The 24,190-nt window shown below is 40.8% G+C and overlaps 1 protein-coding gene across 3 annotated transcripts in view; it reads left to right on the forward strand.

The window, feature by feature from the left end:
• Positions 1-21,689, forward strand: part of PCDH11X (protocadherin 11 X-linked) — a 1,122,530-nt gene extending 1,100,841 nt beyond the window's left edge. For all 3 annotated transcript variants that reach the window (XM_075940729.2, XM_075940728.2, XM_075940730.2), the window contains one exon: positions 15,823-21,689. In XM_075940729.2, coding sequence (XP_075796844.2) covers positions 15,823-16,211 — 389 coding nt within the window. In that variant the 3' untranslated portion in view covers positions 16,212-21,689. The remainder of the gene's footprint in view (positions 1-15,822) is intronic.
• Positions 21,690-24,190: the final 2,501 nt, after the last annotated feature.

Genomic DNA, 24,190 nt, shown 5'->3' on the forward strand with positions numbered 1-24,190 from the left:
AACAAAATTGTATTAAATAAAAGGGAAAATCTTGATTAAGAGATCAATATACATACACTCATGAGTACAGTTTTAAAATCAGATTCATAGTAAAGATGGTGAGCTTTGTAGTTGCGAAGAGTTCTTTCAGAATTTAGTCCCAAGGGGTATGTCTACACTATCACCCTAGTTCGAACTAGGGTGGTTAATGTACGCATTCAAAGTTGCAAATGAAGCCCAGGATTTAAATAGCCTGGGCTTCATTTGCATCTTGCCGGGCGCCACCATTTTTAAATTCCCGTTAGTGTGGACTCCGTGCCCGCGGCTACACGCGGCATGGAGTAGGTAGTTTGAATTAGGCTTTCTAATTCGAACTACCGGTACACCTCACGAGAGACTAATTTGAAAGCCTAATTCAAACTACCTACTCCGTGCCGCGTGTAGCCACGGGCACGGAGTCCGCACTAACAAGGATTTAAAAATGGCGGCACCCGGCAAGATGCAAATGAAGCCCGGGATATTTAAATCCCAGGCTTCATTTGCAACTTTGAATGCCTACATTAACCACCCTAGTTCGAACTAGAGTGGTAGTGTAAACATACCCTAGTTTATAGTATAATTCTCAATATCATATTCAGGGTATATCAGCTTATATCTGGGACCTCAGTCCTCATGGCTTAGGTTTCCCCTGCATGAAACCCCAAGGCTGTGTCTACACTGCACCCCTTTTCTGGAAAAGGGATGCAGATGAGACAAGTCGGAATTGCAAATGAAGCGGGGGATTTAAATATCCCCCGCTTCATTTGTATAAACATGGCTGCCGCTTTTTTCTGGCTCGGGGCTTTGCCGGAGAAAAGCGCCAGTCTAAACGGGATCTTTCGGAAAATAAAGCCTTTTCCGAAAGATCCCTTATTCCTCTTAAAATCAGGCCCGAGCCGGAAAAAAGCGGCAGCCATGTTTATACAAATGAAGCAGGGGATATTTAAATCCCCTGCTTCATTTGCAACTCCGACTTGTCTCATCTGCATCCCTTTTCCGGAAAAGGGGTGCAGTGTAGACACAGCCCATGTGATCGTGGAATGAGGTGTAACAGTTAATTCGAACTAAGGACTTAGTTTGAATTAATGTTTAATTGCCGCATGTAGCCGCGGGCAGTTAGTTCGGACTAGGGGGATTTAAAAATGGCGCCCAGATGGGAAGATGCAAATAAAGCCCAGGATATTTAAATCTGCAACTTCGAATGCCTACATTAGCCTCCCTAGTTCAAACTAGGGGGCTAGTGTAGACATACCCTAGGGCTGTGTCCAGACTCCATGCCTCCGTCGACGGAGGCATGTAGATTAGCCAGATCGGAAGAGGGAAATGAAGCCGCGATTAAAATAATCGCGGCTTCATTTAAATTTAAATGGCTGCCCCGATCTGCCGATCAGCTGTTTGTCGGCAGATCGGGAGAGTCTGGACGCGATGCCCCGACAAAGAAGCCTTTCTTCATCGACACAGGTAAACCTGGTTTCACGAGGCTTACCTGTGTCGATGAAGAAAGGCTTCTTTGTCGGGGCATCGCGTCCAGACTCTCCCGATCTGCCGACAAACAGCTGATCGGCAGATCGGGGCAGCCATTTAAATTTAAATGAAGCCGCGATTATTTTAATCGCGGCTTCATTTCCCTCTTCCGATCTGGCTAATCTACATGCCTCCGTCGACGGAGGCATGGAGTCTGGACACAGCCTAAGTGTCTACACAGAACTTATTTCGAAATAGCTATTTTGAAGTTGGCATTATTCCTCATGGAATGAGGTTTACCACATTTGAAATAAGCGCTCCGCTATTTCGAATTAATTTCGAAATAGCAGTTTGGCTGTGTAGATGTTAGTAAAGTTATTTTGAAATAACTTTGCTGTGTAGACATAGCCTTAAATATACCATAAATCTAATGATGCACTTGCATTGCTCTTTATTCTAATCAATATACTTGGAATTCTAGGGTATGCATTACACTTTACATGTTTATATTATCTTGCATCATAACTTTAAAATACTTGGTAATTTAAACTTCTAGATTATGCCCCAACCAGCCCAGAGGGTTCCTGTCACCTAACTCCCTGAGCTTGGATGCCAGCACCCACTCATTCAGACATATGGCTCCCTTGATTCCCCACCACCATCACTCCGTCACTGCCAGCCCGTGGAGGACAGAACTGATGGGGCAGCAACTGGCCACCTGGGGACACACTGTGCTCTGCAGCATAGTGCAGCTGCCTGCCATCTGCTGAGGAGGGAGCATGCATGACTTCAGCCCCAGTTTGCTTCAGCCCACTTGACCTTTGTGCAACTCTCCTGCTCCCAGTCGTGCCATGCCTGGCTCCTACTGCCAGCCCAGAGTGGCAGGCTCCAGCTGCATCTTTATCCTCACCCTCACCCCTCTGCCTCTCAGGTGTGTACTATCATTCTGTTCAAGCCCCAGTTACCCACAGATGGCAGTGGAAGCTTGCACCTCCTTGGGAAGCCTACCCCATAGTTTGAGAGACACTAAGTCACTGCATATGCCCACAGGCTGAAATGTAGGCACCTAGGGGAGTTTACTGGCAAAACATTATTGCCTTAAGCATTAAGAGAGGGGGGCCTAGGATCTAAATTTTGGATTTAGGCACTTAGGTGTTACTGAAAGTCAATGGGACTCTGGCACTTCAGCACCAAAGTGGCTTGGGTTTGTAACTTGTCTATAAATACCTAAGTATCTTTGAGGATGTGGGCTGACATGCCTAAGACAGTTTTCAAAAAGTAATATAGGGTCTGATGTCAGGCAACACTTAAATACTTTAAAAAATCTGGGTGACCTCTCCTAAACGGGGTTAAACTTCTGTCTGCATTTTGGGTGCTTAAATATGATTACAAATGTGGCCCTGAACCCTGTAAATCTGACAGAAAGGCAGCCGATTTTCAATGTAGTCATTTAAATTATTGCCTAGTATGAAATCCAATTTTGAGCTTGGTCATATTTTATAGTAAGGCTCCATTTATAAAGAGGTAGTAAATGATTAATAAGTGGTTTAAATGTTTAATCGGTTGTTTCTTATAGAGGCCAAGAGGCCAACAGAGAAGTTATAACTAGTGCTTATAACTAGTTATAATCTCTTCTAACGATGAACTGACAACCACCTAGTACCACATGCCATGTATGTCTGCAATCTGCTTCTAATCTACTGATCATTTATTAACATTTTGCATATTAAGACAAGCCTTTATTACCTGGATACATTGACTATCAAAAGGGATATTTGTATGTCTCTACTCTCTTTGCCTCTCTCCATCCCAGCAACCCCCGACTTAGAAAGTGAGAGGGTGGAGTGAAGAAACACTGGAACTGCACAAGGAGCACTGAGGGGCCAGGCCAGATATCAGGCTGTGGAGGGTACAGAAGTAATTCATTCAGATGTTAGTATCTGGGAAGAAGCTGGAAGTTTAGTCCCTGTAATCAGCAATTTATAATTGTATCATGTTTAGTTTGATCTCAGTTGGGTTTTACAGCACCTTTGGCAGACCCAATATCATATTGCTGTGTAAATTTAGGCAACATGATAATAATCATACACACTTGTTGGGGACAGGGAAAGTTCAGAAATCAAAAGACCAATCAAAATGACTGGCATAATCATTGTGTAAATATTCATTTTTGTGCCAATAATCTCAAGATTCTTGGTTATGACATATAAAGTCCTAAATGGGTTGGGATGAAGGTATTTGAAGGACTGTCTCCTCCACCTGAGGATTGAGGTTGGCTGGGTAGGCTCTGCTCCGTGTTGCTCCAATTATGGAGATACGGTTGACATTATGCAGAGCAGGGCCTTCTCAGCCTTTGCCCCTAAGCTATGGAATTCTCTTCCCCGGGACATTTGCCTGGCACTAACGTTGATACTTTTTACCCGTGCTTTGATTAGTGTTTAGTTTTGTGTGTGTGTGTGCGCATGTGTGTGTGTGTCCCTCCTCTTGAGGTATTTTAGCAGGTTTTATGTTCCTCCCTTTGGGGTTCTATATTTTACCTTTAGTATTTTTATATTTCAAACAAACAAATAAATAAATAAAGATTGTGGGGGAGCTATGATTTTGAAACTTTTCATAGTGCTGATCAGCTCTTGGATCAAGTCACACGTGGCATATTGAAAAAGATGACCTGGTCTATCTAATAAATGGCCTGTGCTGCCTCATTTGATTTGTGTTTTTTTGCTTAGCCTAGCTGAGACCCCAGGGCTCATTTTCAATATGTTTGTGAGTTACTATAGCATTGCATACAGCAATGTTTTCTAGGTTCTGTGGTTCATTCAGTAGACATGAAAAGCCTGCTTCTTGCAGCTGCTGAGGACTCCTAAGTCACACTGAATTTAATGAAAGTAGCGGGTATTCAGCACCTCTGAAAAAAAATCAGGTTCAGGAATTATCTTATGTTCTTGCATGCCCCAGCAACATCTGGGGCCCAGCAAATCTGCCGTTGTCCTGTGTTAACCAAAGTTCAATACATTGCCATGGGCAAGCAAGAGGTTACATCTAAGCATTTCTATATCTGGTGTAGAAATGTCTGTTGAGAGCATGAATCAGGTTTTTGGTCACTGAAATTAAACTATTCATTCAAATCTTTCCACTTTAGAGACTACTCTCTTCTTCATAAGCAAGGGATTTGTATATCAAGGTGCACCTTAAAAGTAAGAAAGAAAATAATTGGTGGCACTATTTTTACCTCAAAGCATCTTCTCTCCCTAAGAGCTGCTTCTGTGAGCCTGGTCTCAGTTCATCCTTACCCCATAGACACAATGCATTGCATTTATGTTTTGCCCCAGGGTCTTTGCAAGAAGCAAGATTTAGCTAGGAGACATAGGAGCATGGAAGTCTCCTAAAAAGATTTAGGTTTTGAACTATTTATGGGAGTTTTATTTCTGGCTTTTTTCTTCATTGCAAAAAGTGTGGGGTTTTAGCCATCAGAATAGCTGTCTCAATGTAAAAACTTAATGTACATAATGAACTTTTAACCTCAATGTAACTAATCATGGTGATTCCGATCTCTGCCAGTTGACTTTATTTTGAGCTATTACATCAAGGTAAAACTACTGTACCCTGGCCTTGTTTTCCCTAAGATTTCACAATGACATGCCAAATTAGCTGTTTCAATGTAAAACCACACTTTTTTTTCAGACCCTCTATTTAAATTTCAGAAAAGGGAATGCACTGGTAGAAAATGGGAAAGGGCTTGCCAATTATTTACCCCTACATTTTCTGAAATTTGTCTGCAGTTGAACTAAAGTGTTTCCATTTACTTGAGTAGAAGTGGTAGAACTATAGCCAAAGAACTCCCAAAATGTATAAGGGCACATTCTGTTTATAGGAGTGAACAATTCTGTTAGGGTTAAGAGCCTCCCCCCAATTGTACTCAATTTCAACAGTGATATTGAATTACATTATTTTTCAAGGCAACAAAATGTTGGGAAGGCGTTTGTCAGTTTCTGGTCAGGACTTCAAATGTCAGGAAACAATTTGTTTCCCACGGGACTGAAATTGGAAGTGGCAAGAAGACTGTTCTTGTAACATCTCCAACCACAATGTTTTGATAGCTAAGGTAAGAATTTAAAGTCTTCAATGCACATGCAGATGGAACCCAAACAGAATAGTTGGAGGGTCTCCATAGTTAATGTAGGGTTTCTTTCTTGGCCTGGTAGAGAATGGGACCTACATCAGATTGAAGATTAAAGAAAGCTGCCTGGTGCTAGTATGCGCTTTAGTGGGTCTTTGAATAAAGGGCTTCAAAGCCTGTACTAATCAACCTCTCTTATTTTTCTTCAATTTATTGAAACTTAAATATTCATAGCAATCTGCTCCCACAGGTATTTTATTATTAAAGCAAAAAGGTAGAGTACATTATAACAGCAATCATTTAGGATTTCTACATTAAAGTGTCTTGCTGCTGACCTCATTAAAGCAACCCAGCTTATACTAACAGACCATTTCAACTTTCTTTTTTTTCCCCACTCAATTTTTACTGTCACTTCTGGTCTCTTAGACAACTAAGGCTGCTAAAATATGTTACCCAAGCGGCTACTTTTGGTCACCAGGGCAATTCTAAACCATAATTTCCCTATATTAGGGCTGCATTCCATCTTAGATTGAGTACCACCTTCTGCACACAAAAAGAGAAATCCATTTCTTATTAGCTATTGGCCAAACTGAGCAGTTTAAGGTTCTCATCAGCATCACTCTGGTGAGTTCCTGCTGAGCAGATAGCACTGAAAGTGCTACTGGAGCTGTTTAATAAGAAATGCTTTAGTACATGAAAGGCACTTCTTGCTGCTGACAGAATAGCATTGGCACCGCAAGCTATGTATTCGTCTATGGGCTGTGTTGTGAAAATATGAAAAATAGCTCAGCGATGGCATAATTATGGGCAATTTGCTTAATTATGTGCTAATTGTTGCTTGCTTTATAATGAAACAAGAGTGTGCTAAATGTAATGTTGGACGGTTCACATCCAGATTGTGTCAAATTCAGGACAGGCTTTTTGTTAAGACTTCAACAGATAACTTAGATTGCCTAAATATTTTAAGCCAAGTGTTTAACTTTCCTTTTTAAAGGCATTTGTCTGTATACACCATAGCAGGCACAATGCCAGCACTGTTATAGCACATTTAAGAGTAGATTAGATATGTCTGCATTCCTGTCTATGGATATTCACATGCTCTGCAAACATTAATGATAATACCAATCTGCCTGTGAGACGGAGAAGTACTCTTGCCCATGTTATACAGATGGGGAAACTGAGGCATGGGGCCTTTCAGGAGAATTTAGCACAATGCATGCTCAGCTTTTTTGAAAACTGAGGCCTCGATTGGAGAAGCTGAGCACTTTTGAAAATCTGATCCCATATATCTAGGTCAAGGACACATAGAAAATCTGTGGCACAATGGTAACTGGAGCCAGATGTCTTGACATTTACTCGTGTGACTCTCTTTTCTCATCATCTGGTGTCATTCAGAACAGACAGTCATTCATAAACAATGTACAACCCTCAGCAGTGAGAGTCAGGACTCCTAGTTCAGAGCCAAAGCCAATGAAAATAATCTATTGATAACAAACTTTGCATTTTAGGATGCTCTCAGAAAAGTGTTCTCCGTGGTAGAACATAGAGAAGGCTGACTTGAAATAGTGGTGCTGAAATCTACAGTTTTGATTCACTCATACAAATGTCATGTATCTATGCCTGTTTGTATCAATTTTGGGTGTTTGGCTTCCTTTACATATTGAGAGGAAACAGTCACATTTGCACCCTGGACAATTAATATTTTTGTTCCACCCTGGACAATTAATACTTAGGGTGAGACAGGGAATAGTCAATCAACATTTATGCTTTCTATGTATACCATCCTGCTCTATTTTTGGTGTAAAAAAAAATCCCTCCACATATTTGCACAAACAAGTAAGGTTCAATAACCAGTTTCTTTAATGTGCAACTTGCACTATAAACAGAAAAAAATGAAAGTGTTGATGAAGGTGCATGAGTGCACTAAAGTGCAGGTCAGTAAGGATCAGAACCCAATCTGGGTCTACTTTTTTCCCATATTGTTCATTACTATACGGGACTATTCAGAGTACATCCGTCTCTTTCTGGCAAGGGTGAGGGAACTCCCTAGAGATTCTGCATTGCAGTACCAAGTAGTAAGCAACACATGAGTACTCAAAATAGGATCTCCAACAGAAGCAAGGCAGAAAGCATCAAGGCCCTTCTTCATTTCATCTAGAGGAAGTAGGACGAGGTGCAGTGATACTGGTGAGCAGAAGCACCTGTGATTTCTCACTGAAATACTCACAAAGCAAGCAGTAGATGAGAACCTGTGTTTTAATCTCATGCCTATCTAGCAATAGAATGGGCTTAGGAAAATTCCATCTTATCCTTAGTCCCAAAGTGACTTAAAAGTGTTGCTTATCGATAGAGATTTGTGAAAAATGGATTGATTTTGCTTGCTTGCAGTTTTGAAAATTTTCAAATAACATTAGTTTTACATTACCCCAAAGTTGAAATGTTTTGAAGTTTTTGGCAAGCTGAATGGTTATAATAAAATTTGGTTTTGAATCAATATAATTTTTCAGAAGCTTCAGCAGGTAGCCAAGTTAGTCTGTAAAGTATAAAATTATAAAACAAGAAATGGTCTGGTAGCACTTTATAGACTAACAACACATGCAGGCTACGTCTACACTGGCCCTTTCTTCAGAAGAGGCATGCTAATTTCTAACTTTGGAATAGGGAAATCAGCGGGGGATTTAAATATCCCCCGCGGGATTTAAATAAACATGGCCGCCGCTTTTTTCCGGCTTGGGGAAAAGCCGGAAAAGAGCGTCCAGACTGGCGCGATCCTCCAGAATAAAGCCCTTTTCCGGAGGATCTCTTATTCCTACTTCAGGTAGGAATAAGAAATCCTCCGGAAAAGGGCTTTATTCCGGAGGATCAGGCCAGTTAGAGTTAGATAAACTGATCCAAATTCACAGAACATGTCAGTGAATTTGCTTTTTTTCCTAAAAATGTATGACAAAGCAGTGCCAGGCTCACGGGCCTTATGCTGTACCTCATGGTGGAGTTCATCCAAACTGTCCATGTGCTGCTCAGGCAGGATGATGACCGGCCCCATCCAGAGAACCCCTTCACCTATGTCCTCGTGCTCCTGCTGCAGCAAATGATCCTCAGTCTCCTGGACACCGTGGAACGCCTCTTCTGGTGGAGGGAAACCAATTCCAACTAGTGGGGCTGCATCATCCTGCAGTGATGGGACGACCATCAATGGCTCCAGAACTTCCACATGGGAATGGCCACTGCCATGGGCTTCCCTAACTGTGAGGAGGCCATAGACGGCACTCTTATCTCCATCCTGGTCCCTAACCACTGCGCCGTGGACTATATAAACAGAAAAGGGTACTTCTTAATGGTGCTGCAGGCCCTGGTTCACCACAAGAGATGGTTCACAGGCATTAATGTCGGTTGGTCAGGGAAGGTGCATGATGCCCACATCTTCCAGAACTCATGCCTGCTCCAGAAGATGCATGCCGGCACTTTTCCCCCTGACCACACCATCAGGGCCAGGGACGTAGACAAACCAAATTGCATCCTGGGTGATGCATCCTACCCATTGCTCCCCTGGCTCAAGAAGCCCTTCATGGTCAGCCTAGACCCCACCAAAGAGAACTTCAACACCAGGCTCATCAGGTGCCGCATGATTGTGGAGTTTGCCTTCAGCCAGTTAAAGGGGAGGTTCAGGAGTCTCCTCACCTTCCTGAACATGAGCGAGTGCAACATCCCCTATCTGGTGGCTGCCTGCTGTGTGCTCCACAACCTATGTGAGAGCAAGGGGAGATATTTCTGCCAATGTCGGGGGCGGAGACAGAACAGCTGGCCACGGCTTATGAGCAGCTGGACACCAGTGCCATACGGAAACCACATGAGGCGACTGTGCTCATTTGGGAGACCTTGAGAGATAATTTCAGCCAAACCCACCTCTGAGACTCTCTACAAGTGGTTCCTGCATTCCCTCGGTGTGTCTTTCCTTCCCCATTCCTCCCTTCCCTTGCCCTCCCTTCTTACCTTCCCCCTTCCCTTGCAGAGGAAATATTTTAAAAAACCTTTTAAAAAACCACCCAACTCTGGTTATTTGGGAGATATACAACAGGGGAGAAACTAGGGAAAGAACCTAGAATGGGGGAGGGAAGCTCAGGGACAAAACTAGGACTGACACCTACCTCAGGTAGCATGGGAGGGTTCAGGTGCCCGAGAGGTCCTACCGCCATGTATTCTGGGGCACAGCAGCCCCTAGGGAGGGATAAGAGGGGAACCAAGGGGAGGTGGGGCAGAGGTGGGGAGTTGGGGGGGACAGGAGTGGGGAGGTGGCTGGTGCTCCATTCCATGCATGTGACCATGCGCTCCATCACAGAGGTGAGAGAGGAGCACCTGGCCTCATGCTGGCATGCCAGCTGATCCCACATAGCTTTCCACTGCTCCTGGTCAGCCAGGCTCTCCTTCCAGTCAGCAGCTGGCTCCCGATGCTCTTTGTAGAACCGCTAGATGAGGGATTGGAGGCAGGCCATCTGGCACCCCAAGAGGTCTTCCTGTGTTTGCTTCCTCTGGAGTATCCCACTAAGTCGGGAAGATGGTGTGGGAGGTGGTGGAGACACCATGCTCACAGCTGGCCCAGCTGTGAAGAAAACTTAAAAGGGCAGTCATCCCAAGAGATACTTCACATGAAGCTTAGCCCTAATCTCTGTGCCGACACTGAAGTCTTGGGTCAGAAAACGGTGATGTGCTTTGAACAAGGCCATCTGTTGCCTAGACAATGGGCACATTCCTGCAGGTAAATGGACACCCCAGGGAAGCCTCACTGCACCGATGGCCCAGGAACAAGGAGGCATGGGAAGGCACTGGCCAGGTCAGGAATCTGAAGGTGAGCTAGGGAGGAGAGGACAATTCAGTTGCTTTCTGTATCCCACAAACTGCGGGTCTAGCACTAGTGGTGTCCCATATAGAGAGAACTTCTATCCCTGCCTGCCTGAGGGGGGAGGAGGAGGGAGGGATGTCAGGGGAGGTTGCTTGCAAGAGAGAGTGCTACTAGGGTCTCCTCTTCCTTCAACCCCCCCCCCCCCCCCCGCTTCCCATGCACGAGTTCAGTCTCTTCTGCCTGAGTGCAAGCATGACCCTGTGCTGTATGTGGCACTGCTGTGCATTTCCATGACCCCAGCATCTTTAGTGGGGCTTGTTGTGGGAAGGTGTCTCCCCATGGAGTCCGGAATAAGGCAGGCCTCTCCAGGAACCTTGTGAGAAGGAGTGAAAGGTTCCTGTGTGCAAATATCATGGAGCTGAGTGCTCCAGTCTGGCACTCCATGTGCAGCCACATGCACAGGCTGTTGTGCGACCCCCAGGCTGAGAAGGCTGAATGAGAAGTACACAGCCCCTCGCAGCTCACTGCCTGCCCCCGTGTGTGTGTATGGGGAAAGTTATAGACTTCACCTGAAGTGCCTTTCTTGGGATCGTCCGAGGCCTGGGAGACATCTTGGAGGGGATAGGGAATGGCTCCAGAGTGAAGAGCAGTTCCTGGCTGGCCAGCATGATGACCTGGCTGGCCTGCTCCTCCTCATCATCATCGTTGTCCTCCACAATCCTTGTGGAGGCTGACACCGGGCGTTTCCTGGTTGGACTCAATGACGAGTTGTGGGGTGGTGATCGGCTCCCCTCCCAGGATGGAATGAAGCTGCTCGTAGTAGCAGCAGGTCTGAGGAGCTGCCACAGAGTGTCCACTTTGCTCCCTGGCCTTGTTGTCGGCCTGCCAGAGCTCTTTTATTTTTATGTAGTCCTGGTCAAGGGTCTGCATTTGTCCTTTTTCGGCCAGGCTAGTGTAGACATTGGCATTTCTCCTCCTGGTGCAGAGATCCTGAAGGTTGGTCTCCTCTCCCCAGACTTTGATGAGGTCCAGGATCTCCACACCTGTCCAAGCTGGTGCCCTCTTTTGTCCCTGGCCAGGGGCAGCCTAGGGTGCTGCGGGAGTGCTGACAGCCATGGGGAGCTCAGAGGGAGCACTGGGGTTCAACATGGCTCCTAGAATGGGTTCTGTGCAGCACTGGGCTGAGAACAGTCCACACATGCCACAAATCCTTTTCCTTCTGCCTGCTGCTTTAAGCTCTACAAGAGAAGGGAGCATTGGAGTTGTCAAGGGTGTGGCCAGACTGGCCACACATACAGCTGTGAGAGGCCTCTAGAGGTCAGTTATTTTTAAATAGCAGCAGCTGAACAACCACACTGATGCTATTTTGAAATAACAGGATTGGTAGTGTGGACACTCACCTTGTTATTTCAAAATAATGGGAGTTATTTCGAAATAACTCCCTAGAGTAGACCAAAGCTAAGTATAATATTTCATCTGTCTGAAGCTCCTCTTTCCTATTAATAGGGAATCATCTATAAAATATATATAAAATACGGTATGATTAAACTCTAGTTTAAACATGAATGAGGCACCAGTGCCAAATTGCTATAAGGGGAGGCTCCAAATGGCAAAGAAAAGAGAATGACAAAATAGAAGTTTAAACAAGACTGAATTAGTCACAGAACGAAGATGCATGCACTGCTTGGAAAATGCAGGTACAAAAAAGATGGTGCCTGGTGAATATTCATGCAAAATACTCACTATATTTCATTTTATGTTCAGCCAAGAACTGATGAATTATGTTCCAACAATGGTTCTTATTTCATTGGGCTAAAAACATCATATTTCATACTGCTGTCTTTTTTATTTTTTTGCTCCATATTCGCACAGATTATTTTGCATCCCAATTATCCTTGCTAGCACATTTTATTGCTGAACATCAGTTGTTGAGGTTTTCCAGGATCCCGTTAAATGCAGATATTTGGGACCTTGCCTGTCGCACAATATATTCACTGTGACATCCTGAATTATTTTGATTTCCTGCAGCATACCCAGTCTCCTGTGGATATCTGTTTCAGAGTCACACTGATGGTACTTCCTATACCCAGCCAATTTAGATTTAGAAGTTATTTTAATCTTTCATCTTTCAGATCTTTGGTTCTTTTGAAGCAAGGCCATTAGTAGAAGATCCTTATAAGCAATTTGTGTGTTTAAAATGAGTGTGGTGTACATTTATTTAATGAAGAGTTGACTACACTGGGAGGGACATTTTCTCTAAAGTCTGACATCCTGCAGAGAAGATTTTTTGTGGGTTTGCTTAAGTTTACTAAATGCATTTTACTTCCTCTTCAGCTCCCTCAACTTTTCAGAAAATCTGCTTAGCTGAAATGATGTTATGAGAGTGTGTTTATATTGCAAACAAAGCCTGACTTCGTTTTGAACCCAAACACTTCCCACCCCCAGTTAGCACACGTAATTCAGTCTAACTTTTGTCAATACACACTCAAAACCTAGGTTCTAGGACCCTAGTATGAGAAAGGTCAGAACCTGAGTCCTGTGACTCAGGTTTAAGCTCTGCCATTTTGCAATGTGGGAATACCTCAAACCAGTGGGAAAGTCTGTGTTGTGTAGTATGGATGCTAATGCTGTGAGACCCTGGTCCAGAGACAGTAAATCCTGAGTAGTATGCGCTACAGATGCTTAGGCACAGTCTAGGAAACACTAGCCCTGTGTCCCACAGACCAAGGCTTAATGTGCAGTGTAGACCTACCCAAAGAATTTACCATGTAGGGCTTCAATCCTGCATACAAGATCAGAGCTGACACAGTTTGCAGTCTGAGAAATAACTGTATAGTTTATTATCAGAGGGGTAGCCGTGTTAGTCTGGATCTGCAAAAGCGACAAGGAGTCCTGTGGCACCTTATAGACTAACAGGTGTATTGGAACATAAGCTTTCGTGGGCAAAGACCTACATGCATCTGATGAAGTGGGTCTTTGCCCCCAAAAGCTTATGCTCCAATACACCTGTTAGTCTATAAGGTGCCACAGGACTCCTTGTTGCTTGTATAGTTTATATGGCTTATACTTAGATTTTGCCAGGATTCTTTTGTTAAATGTGTGCCTAAGTGGAAAATCAGAGAAATGCCTTTCTCCAAATATGAATGCATTATAAGTGTTTTCAGAATGCAGTGGTCATCTGACGAAACATCCCTCTAACTCTTCTGTCAATATGGATGTATAGGACATATCCGAAGTTGGCTTGTAGTGCACCATTTTGTCATCTAGCATCTTCACTAGAAATTATCGCTGTCTGCCATATACTTTTATGTTTGTTTCTTTCTGGAAGTTGAGCTATTAGTACAGTTTAAGGACTGTATCATCTTTTGTATGGAGCTAAATAGCTGAAACTATTTGATTTCTTTAAATAAAAATAAATATGTATGTAGACACGTGTCCATTTCTATTGATTTGTCATAGGTGCTGGGAATGTCAAAGGTTTCACTCATGCTTGAAAATGGTCAAATTCTACGTGTGTTTACATTGGTACCAAACCAGAGTGACTCATTGAAGTCAACAATATATAAGGGTCAATGGATTTACCCCAGATTTACACAAATGTAAATGAGTATTATATGTAATCCCACTAAAAGTAGACATGACTACATGAAACTTAGCAGATGTGATTATAGAAAGTTACTGTCAAATGCTGAAAAGTCAGGAATATTCCATCTGTAGTAATAACTTTTTTGTGTGTGCGCCTAGGCTTTAACACTTCATGACTCCTACATTTATGCCTAGTACTATCCATCTGGCCCAGCATAACTGAATGTGCATTTCAGTAGTGCCAAATGATTGTCAGGATTAATTTTTTTTTAAAAAGTATTGAGATAAATTGGCAAGAGAGATGCTGAATTGCCCAGTTTATCAGCATAAACGTGTTGTTTTGAACAATCAGATATTTAATTACCAGACACATACTTTTTCAGTGTATTTTATGTGGTGCAATCCAGAGTCTGGTATTTTCATAATGCAAGCCAAACTATTTTATAATAGGCAGTTTCCTCCTTAGTAGTAGTAGTCTGACAAAAATAATAATGTTTATATGTCACAAAGTATATATATTACAGGGTAGCTCTAAGCATAGATGTACAGCTCTTGCATGGAGGTAGATTGTGACAATTTTGTACATTTTAGTCATATTTAGACTTTCTAAAAATGTTAAAAATCAGCAATGCAGTGTTTGAGATTAGCCTAAAAAAAGCCAACATATCCCTCAGAATTATGTTTTGCTTTCATTTTAAAAGTTTATTGTTGCATAATTTATGTTTAAATAAGTGATGTGGCAAAATCCTGTTTTGAAAGTTCTTTTGGTAAAGTTTCAGACACCTTTAAAGGTTAAAAATATATATCCTTATTTACGGAAGTCCTGTTTATTTAGTGATATGCAGCCAGCGAAACATATAATTCTTTAAAAGCCTTTCAGCTGTTTTGGGATGATTACTCAAACAGCATTCACAAAAAAGTACATACTTTCTGAAAGTACTTGCGGAGACAGCACGGATAGATCTAACTTAATATATCATTAAAAGTTTCCGTATATAGCAAAGTCAACAGCCTTTACTGTAACTGACCAGCATTATTTCAGGTTCAGTATGTTTCATTTTATATATTGTATAAACTTGTCCTGCAGTTTCATGTTTGAACAAATTAAAATGTCTATAATCCTTTTTCAAGTGCTACATCTATACAACCTGCTACATTTACGCACATTACCATGATGCAACACCTCATATTTTAAAGAGGGCTACAGTTTCTTCTGCTATTACCCTCTGATTTGTTAAGGTTTCAAATATAGGTTTCAAGGCATGGAGAAATCAATTCGCTTTATGATAGCTGTTACTATGTCTTTCATTCTTTAAACTCTCAAGCATGTCTTTAAATCCAATAGACTAAGTGCCCAGATTAATTTTACTTTGCCCTTTTTTAAAAGTGTCAAATGTTCAAGGAATATATTCAAAAAGGTGTTATTTAACAATGGTAAATTCTTAACCAGCCAATTCTAGGCAAACTTTCTAATAAATGGAGGTTAATTTATTATAATCTTTACCAGTTGATTTATAATTCAGGTGATAATTTTGTGTCCATGGAGGGGAAATGATGAACTTTGAAACCTTTAATTATATGGATATGGATATGATATAGTCTCTACAGTAAATATTAATAGTTTTTTCTTATACCTGCTCATGAGCGCTGTGACCCTTCACATGGACACACACATGCTTAGTTCCTGTGCAATCATGTAGAAGCATTTGCAGGATTGTGGCCTGTGTCAGTAGGCCTCAGCCTGTTCTCAGCAGAGTCTCCTGAATACTAGCTAATCTCTTGTCATTTTCTCCTTTCTCAGCTATTGAAGTGAATCTCCAAAAAGCCCTTGCTGAAGCTTCCGAAACCTGCACACAAGAATGTCTTATCCTAGGCCATTCTGACAACTGCTGGATGCCACCTTCTTTGACACAGTACCAACAATCCAACCCTCCTTTGCCATCATTTGGTTTCCAGCAAGGATGGGGTCGAGGAAGCAGGCCCGAGGGAAGACATGCGCATGGAAGGCCCCTTCTGAAGGATGATAGTGACAAAAGCCAAGGTGGTCCACGGCCCCAGTTCTATAACACCTGTGAAAGACATTGTACCAGTGAAGATACAGTCAAGGTGATTCCCCTGGCCAACTTCACTCCATCGCAACAGGCACCGGTGTCGGGGAGCAACACCTTTATACACGAGCACCAGCTATAAAGGCACGTCTGTCAAATCAGCTATTTCAGGCTTTAAAGTGTAAGTGTGTATAGTCACAGCCTAGCAGTTAACTTTACTGCATATACAAACCTGTTAGGCTTGTGAATATTTATGTAAATAGAATTCTGAATTGAATTTCGAGAGCTGAATCCTTAGTAGTGAGTTAAAGGAAATTTACCATAATTGTTAGTCAAAAGTATGCACAACAAACACAACTGGGTCATCATAGCACAAATAACAGCTTGTTTGGGCAGGGATCATCTTCCTATGTCTGGTAATTCCCTCACACATTTTGAGCACTATCATAATCTATGGAATAGTCACAAAGATGACTCTTTTTTATTTTATATGTATATTATATTTATCACATCCATTAGACAGGTTTCCATTTGTTCTTCTGTCAGTAGCAAACAGAGATTAAATAGGCAGTTTGTCAAACTATTACTTGAAATCGGTGATTAAATAAGTGATTTAATTCTCTGCATGCAAGGCACTCTTACAATACTATGTTTTCTATGACAGGGAAGTGAAGTGTATTAAGTCTTCCTGATGCCTTTTGCCTTTCCTTTTAAGGGTGTACTGCCTCACTTTACCTGTGTTCACTATTTCGGGAAAAATAACATAAAAGAAATCTGAAACGGAATATTTTATTTGACCTTAATGTTCTGTTGCTAAATAGATACCTCTAAAATGATGTTTGCACTACAATTTTACAAAGAGAATGTCTTGCTTTCTAAGATTTACTTTTTCTAGATGAATGCAAGCTATGTCCCAATCCATATTCCACCTGCCAGTTTTCAGCCATGAGTCCATCACTAATCATGTCTTTACCCTGCAAATTTCATATTGGTTAATGTCCTTGTGAATTGGGGATTGCATAAACACAGAAGGAAACTGGGTAGATTTTACAGCTGATTCAGTACCGTGGCTGTAAACTACTGTTGTCTTGAGAATATTATGGTGATTTAAATGTTAATTTTACAGCCCTATAGTCAGTCACTGCAGGTTTTCAGTAAAGAATTAAATATAACCTTAGATACTGCACACTAAACCTATTAGAGTAAGGCACTCTTGTCATTCTAGCTTAGTTTACTGAAGAAAATTACTGACATTACTCTGCAAAGAAAGAGGAAGCCAGGAGGTGAATGTTGGATGGATGTAATTATAAATATACCCCAATTATGCTATTCTCCAGGAACTCAAGGTGATGTACTGGAAAGATTAGGCATTCTTGATTGAACCTTGTGCTGTATGAGCTACTCTTTATATAGCATAAAAGAAATCTAGTGAATCCTATATTGGACACAAGAGGATGTCTTTCTTAGATGGAGAAATTTCTGCATTTTCCTCCTGGTATTTTGTTTTGATTCATCCATGATGTCAGGAATGATGCATACATTCCACTATCAAATAACACAGTCAGTTAAAATACTACTTAAATCAAGAGACAATCTAAGTTTGATGGGTGTGGGGGGGAATGAGTACTTCCTATAGATGGAATTCTGTGTAGGCTTCTTTATGTAACTTTAAATCTGTAATTTATAAACAAAATTGTGTGTGAAAAAGCTGTAATATAAACTGCTTGTACAATGTATAGAAATTCCAGGTGTGGAGGGTTCCAATGGATGCTAAGAGAGTTTCTCCTATGTGCCCAGCAGGTATAAGTAGCTTTATATATTGTTGTCCCCACTGTAAATCTATTCAAAACACAGTTAGTTTGAATGTGCAAAATAAAAGAAGCTTCACCTTTAACCTAATGATAGGGTTTAATTAATGAAACCTCAGAATATCTAATGGTGTATTGTTTCCTTTTTATGTATATTGCTTAATAATGTTTAAGCAAGATGTGGCACACTGGCTTCCAGTTGCATGTAAATCCTGGAAAAAATGTTAATCTGCTGGATACTGACACACAATAGCTGCTCATGTCTAGTTCAGGCATAAGTAAGAATTTGACAAATTAATCCAGACTTAATCTGTATAAAGGCTTCTATATTTCTTTATAGGAAAATTTAAAGGCACTTTTCAAAGTTGTACAGAGATTCAGCTCACCTATTCATTCTAGAAAAATTGGACTCCTCTGCCATCATATTCACCCTGATTAAACAAAGGACCTATTGAGTGTTATACAGGAACGATACACCATAGCAAGTGTTTACAGGATTGGATCCCTGTGCTGAAAAATGTTCAAACATAATCTTGTCTGTATGATTTCCATTCGGGCTGAAAATTGCAATAGAATGTTCTCGGGCACAGCATTTCACCAGTTAAATTAATTTCCACAATAAATTGGAAATTAATAGGCAGAATTTTTCCAAAATCAATACAAACATGACTTTCAGCATTAAGTAATCCTTTTAACCTATTTTTATATTTGTTCATGTTGTTTTTCCATATCTTATTTCCCCCACTCCCCCCCAAAAAAACCCAACCCCAAACACATGCTTTCTGTACAAAGTGTTCTGATTGGGATCCCTGAACTCTCTATGCCAGTATTTATCAATGATCAGTCCTGGGACTCTCACCAGTCCTTAAGCTCTCCCTGATAAACTTTAGGTAAGCAGCGAGCTGGTCCCTGGTATCAAAATGTGTGAGAACTGCTGTTCTACATAGTTCTATTTTCTAAAGCATGCTAATGTTAAGGAAACAGACCTAATCCTTCTACATTCTTCCCCCCCAAAATTTTAAGGATACATTTTCAGAGACCTACTTTTTTTCTACATTCAGTCTTCCTGTGGGAAAATGATTTTGACTGAGAGTCTCATTTTTCACCAAGACTAAGTTACTTTTTCAGTGAAAGAAAAATAAATTTACCACGGCAAATTTCTCAAGTGCCTTCACTTACATGTTCTCTGTTAAGATACAGTCCATCCTGTGAAGACTTTTGAGAATTTCCAAGATTCCTGCTACATGCAGTACTACTTAAAATTTAAGGATTCGATTTTTGAAGTCTTACTATCATTCCTCACACAACAGTCCTGCATAGAGTCCTCTCTGTCTAGTGTGCGGCGCTGTATCACACAGGAGTCTATCCACACAGATAAGTGCAAGATGATATCCTACAAGCAAAGACATGCTACCCCACACACAACTCCCCTGAAGGAAAGTGTCTCCAGAAGGATCCATTTTCAACATCAATCTCCAAATCTGTAAGTTTTTCTTCATCGATGATACTCTGTGAAATGTCTGAATTCCATTTGGATGACTTTCTTGAGTATTTACTCTAAATCAACTTTGTTGATCATTTCACATATGACATTGTAAGTAGTGGCACTTATTTTTTCCTGTTTCTCACAGAATTATAGCAATATTTACTTTGATGTACAGTACTGTGGGTTGTTTCTGCCTTCTTATGAGTTTGCATTAATTAGCCTCGTTACTTCTGTTATTTAGAGGAAAAAGAAGCCTACTTGAAACAGCTTGGACCAAACTTTGGGGCTATGTCTACAATGCAGGCTTCGTATGAAAGAACTGTTTTGTGCAAAAGTTCTTGCGCAAAGGGTCTTGCATAACAGCATGTCCACATTGCTATGTGCTTTTGCTCAAGAGCATCCATGGCAGTGTGGATGCTCTCTTGTGCAAGAAAGCTCTGATGGGCATTTTAGCCATAGGGGTTTCTTGCGCAATAAACCCCTGTTGCCCATCCACACTGCCTTCTTGTGCAAGAGCTCTTGCACAAGAGGGCTTATTCCTCACGGGGAGAGGAATAACTCTTGCGCAAGAAGCCCTCTCTTCTGATGCTTTACTGTAAATTTACTTGCACAAGAACACATATAGGCTATGTCTAGACTGGCATGATTTTCCGGAAATGCTTTTAACGGAAAAGTTTTCCATTGAAAGCATTTTCAGAAAAGAGCGTCTAGATTGGCATGGACGCTTTTCTGCAAAAGCACTTTTTGCGGAAAAGCATCCGTGGCCAATCTAGACGCGCTTTTCCGCAAAAAAGCCCCGATTGCCTTTTTCACGATCGGAGCTTTTTTGTGGAAAACAAATCTCTGTCTACACTGGCCCTTTTGTGCAAAAGTTTTTCAGAAAAAGACTTTTGCCCGAACGGGAGCAGCATAGTATTTCCGCAAAAACACTGACAATCTTACATGAGATCGTCAGTGCTTTTGCGGAAATTCAAGGGGCTAGTGTAGACGGCTGGCAAGTTTTTTCGGAAAAGCGGATGATTTTCTGGAAACACTGGCCAGTCTAGACACAGCCATGCAGTGTAGATGCTCTGCAAGTTTTTGCACAAGGACAGCTGTTCTTGCGCAAAAAGCCTGCAGTGTAGACGTAGCCTGGGTGATTGTGCTTTCCTGTAAATTATTTCAAAACTTTTATGGGACATTTATTAAGAAATTCCACTGTGAATATAAAGGAGTCACAAGAGAAATTAAACATTTTTCCACATTGCTAGTTATGCCCATAGTGAATGAAGTATAAGTCTGCAAAAAGCAGTTATGACAATATGACTTTTTAGTAACACGGAATAATTATAGAATAATTACAGTTTTGTGAACACACATTTTAACCAAACATTTTTAAATTATGCATCTATATGCTCGAAGTAACATTCTCACAAAAGGTAGGAGGAAATGCCCTGTGTCAATATCCAGAGGAATAACATCACAGTAGACTCTTTACAATTCTGACATATAAACAATTTATCCAGAACATAGACTGTACATTTTTGTGTAATCTTATTTAGCCATTTAATTTATTTTACTTTATTTGTGTGAATTTGTGGAAAAGAAACAATCCTATATATGGTATACAGTACAATGGTAGTTATATGAATAGATTTGTTTCATACAGTGTAACAATAAAGGAAAACCTTTGCCTTCTTCAAACTCAGTGTTGCACACTCTTACCTATAATTTCTTTTGAAACATGACAGACACAGCTGCTGTGTTTCTAAACATTTAATCAAAAGAAAGGGAGTGGAAAGGTCCTTTCTTCACTGTAAAGAAGAGGTGGTGGGGAGTTGTTTCATTTTGTTTTTTAAAAACATGCACAGACTTAGGTCATGTCTACACCACAAAATAAAGTTACTTAACTTATATCAATAAAAAGCTGCTGCTGTAATTATATTACTTGCTAGTGTTCACATTTTAATTCTTGTGTCAGTAATGCACATTTTCACCAGGAGCCTTTGCAGCAACTGAATAATCAGTGTGCACATTGTGGGAAGGCTCCGTTGACCTAACCGTGTTGATAGTGACGCTATACCTCTCGTGCAGGGGCGGCAAGCAAATTACATTGGCAAAAAGCAAAATTTCTGTAAAGATACTTATGGAATTAGATTGATTTAAGTTGCCTTTTGTCAACCTAATTCTATATTGTAGACCAGGACTTACCATTTTGAAGCAGAAAATGCAAACCAGAGTTAAAGGATGTACGATAAAGAATGTTTCAAACCTTCTTCTTCATTCTCCTAGGGTGTGTCTAGACTACATGCCTCCGTCGACGGAGGCATGTAGATTAGCCAAATCGGCAGAGGGAATTGAAGCCGCGATTAAAATAATCGTGGCTTCATTTAAATTTAAATGGCTGCCCCGCTCTGCCGATCAGCTGTTTCTCGGCAGATCGGGGCAGTCTGGACGCGACGCGCCGACAAAGAAGCCTTTCTTGATTGGCACAGGTATGCCTCGTGAAACCAGGTTTACCTGTGCCGATCAAGAAAGGCTTCTTTGTCGGTGCGTCGCGTCCAGACTGCCCCGATCTGCCAACAAACAGCTGATCGGCAGAGTGGGGCAGCCATTTAAATTTAAATGAAGCCGCGATTATTTTAATCGTGGCTTCATTTCCCTCTGCCAATCTGGCTAATCTACATGCCTCCATCGACGGAGGCATGTAGTTTAGACGTACCCCTAAAGTATTACTCTGCATTGTAAATTTAATTCTCCTAAGGGAGAAAGATTAACAGTTATACAATAGTCTTGTATTTTCTGTCTCCTTTTCTTACAGTGAAGACAAAATTTCATTTTCCTTTATGAAAGAAATCATGGCATTTTATGACATTTTTCTCCATCCTCCCCATCCTTTTATGGCAACAATCAGTTTTTATTTCAAATTAGCTTAATTAGTCTAGAAAATATTGTTCCATCATAGAAACAAAGATTTTCTGGATTTGGGCAAGGAAGTAAACAACACTGCATGTCAATTATTATGGCAAAGATATCTAAAATGGAGACATTAAAGAAAAAAAATCAGTTTTTGTAGATTTATTTAAACACTAACCATGCAGTTGTTCTTATTGGTGAAGTAATCACATTCACAATTAGATAATAATGTAGTCTACCAGTCAGATTTCAAAGGGAATTTTATTAATGAGTTTTATTAATGAGTTTTATTAATAAAGTAACCTATCAACTAGAAAAATGTCTTTGCTGGCATATTAGGCACTTTCCCGGTTGTTATCAGCAGCATACATCCAAATACAGGAAGTTGTACAGTATCCTATATCACAATGTTTAACTATTATTGGAAATCCAATCTGAAAAATCATAAAATCACAAAGAAGTCCATAACTCAAAGAAACGTAATTTAATTTTGACTATAATTAGAAGAAAGTTCTTGAACACGGTTGATAGTGTAACTATGACATCAAAATATGTTTTCATAAATATTTAGCCTGAGGTGATATATTTTATCTATTTCCCCATACTTTTTAGGCTTTGGTTCAAGCAAGAGTCTATAGACACACAATAGTATGAGCTTGTTTATACCATGTAATACATCAATATATTTGTCATTATTTGTAAAATAGACTCATTTGATAAAAAAATTCTGTCTGCTATTTTATGAAATTTGATTCTAACACTGGCAACTGATGAGTACAACAAGATTAAATGTTTTCAGAGTTTGGTCCTTTTTCAGGACTTACCTATGTTGTGTATGGTTAAGCAATCTATTTCAAAACACGAATTGATTAATGGAGGAATCAAAATAAATTCTACAGTGATTACCTTAAGATGGGCAGTATACGACTTGCAATGAATTTCCTGGGTGATATAAAGTCTTAGAAGGGTAGCCATGGTAGTAGTCTTGAGGCACCTTAGGGACTAACAAAAATATATAGGATAATGAACTTTTGTGGGTAAAACCTACTTCCTCACATGAGTACTCATGAAAGCTCATGATCCTATATATTTTGTTAGTCTCCAAGATACTACAGGGCTACTGGGTTATATAGGCCATGTAATACAGGAAAGTGGGTTTGGTGACATCATTGTAGAAGTCAGTATCTGTGATGTGTCAGTCAACAGCCATGCTCTTAGAAGGAAAGCATATAACAACTGTGTTAGAATTCCCATATTTATGAACGAGGAAATGAATTGCTTGAAATGGCTGGCACCTGGTGATTCTATCAACAATGATTAGTCTTGGTGGAATTCTGCAATTGTTACCTTTGAATCCATAGTAAAATTGTAGAATTCTTCCAGGACTGAATGATCCCCCAGTCACAAAAGAGACACTTATTGGAGGAACCGCTAACATGCATTGACTTCATGGACGGTGTCCAATTATTCCACACCACTTATCCAAAGTGCGTGTGGGGGGAACCTATTCAGATACATTTTATCCCATTTATCCCAACTACTGATGATGACAGAGCAGCTAAGAGAGATGATAACAATCCATGCAGCTTGAGGCATTTGCACTGTTGATTACACTTGACTTCTAGTGAGCTTGTATGAATGATGCTAAATGCATTGTAAAAATACAGCAGAAACCAGACCACTGGAGGAGAAGCCAGATATATATCATGGCCTAGTCGATAGGCAGGGAGTAGGGTATTGGATTACCTGATGCCTCACACTGCATCTACACAGCACCCTAAATTTGAAATAAGAGATGCAATTTGTTCTACACAAATTGTGTATCTTATTTTGAATCTATTTCAAAATAGCTCATTTTGAAATCCGGCGTGTCTACACAGCACCAAATTTTGAAATAACAGGCTATTTCAAGCTATCCCTTAACCCTCATGC

The sequence above is a fragment of the Pelodiscus sinensis genome, chromosome 13 (assembly GCF_052426305.1).
Source record: "Pelodiscus sinensis isolate ZL-2025 chromosome 13, ASM5242630v1, whole genome shotgun sequence".
Classification (NCBI taxonomy): Eukaryota; Metazoa; Chordata; order Testudines; family Trionychidae; genus Pelodiscus; species Pelodiscus sinensis.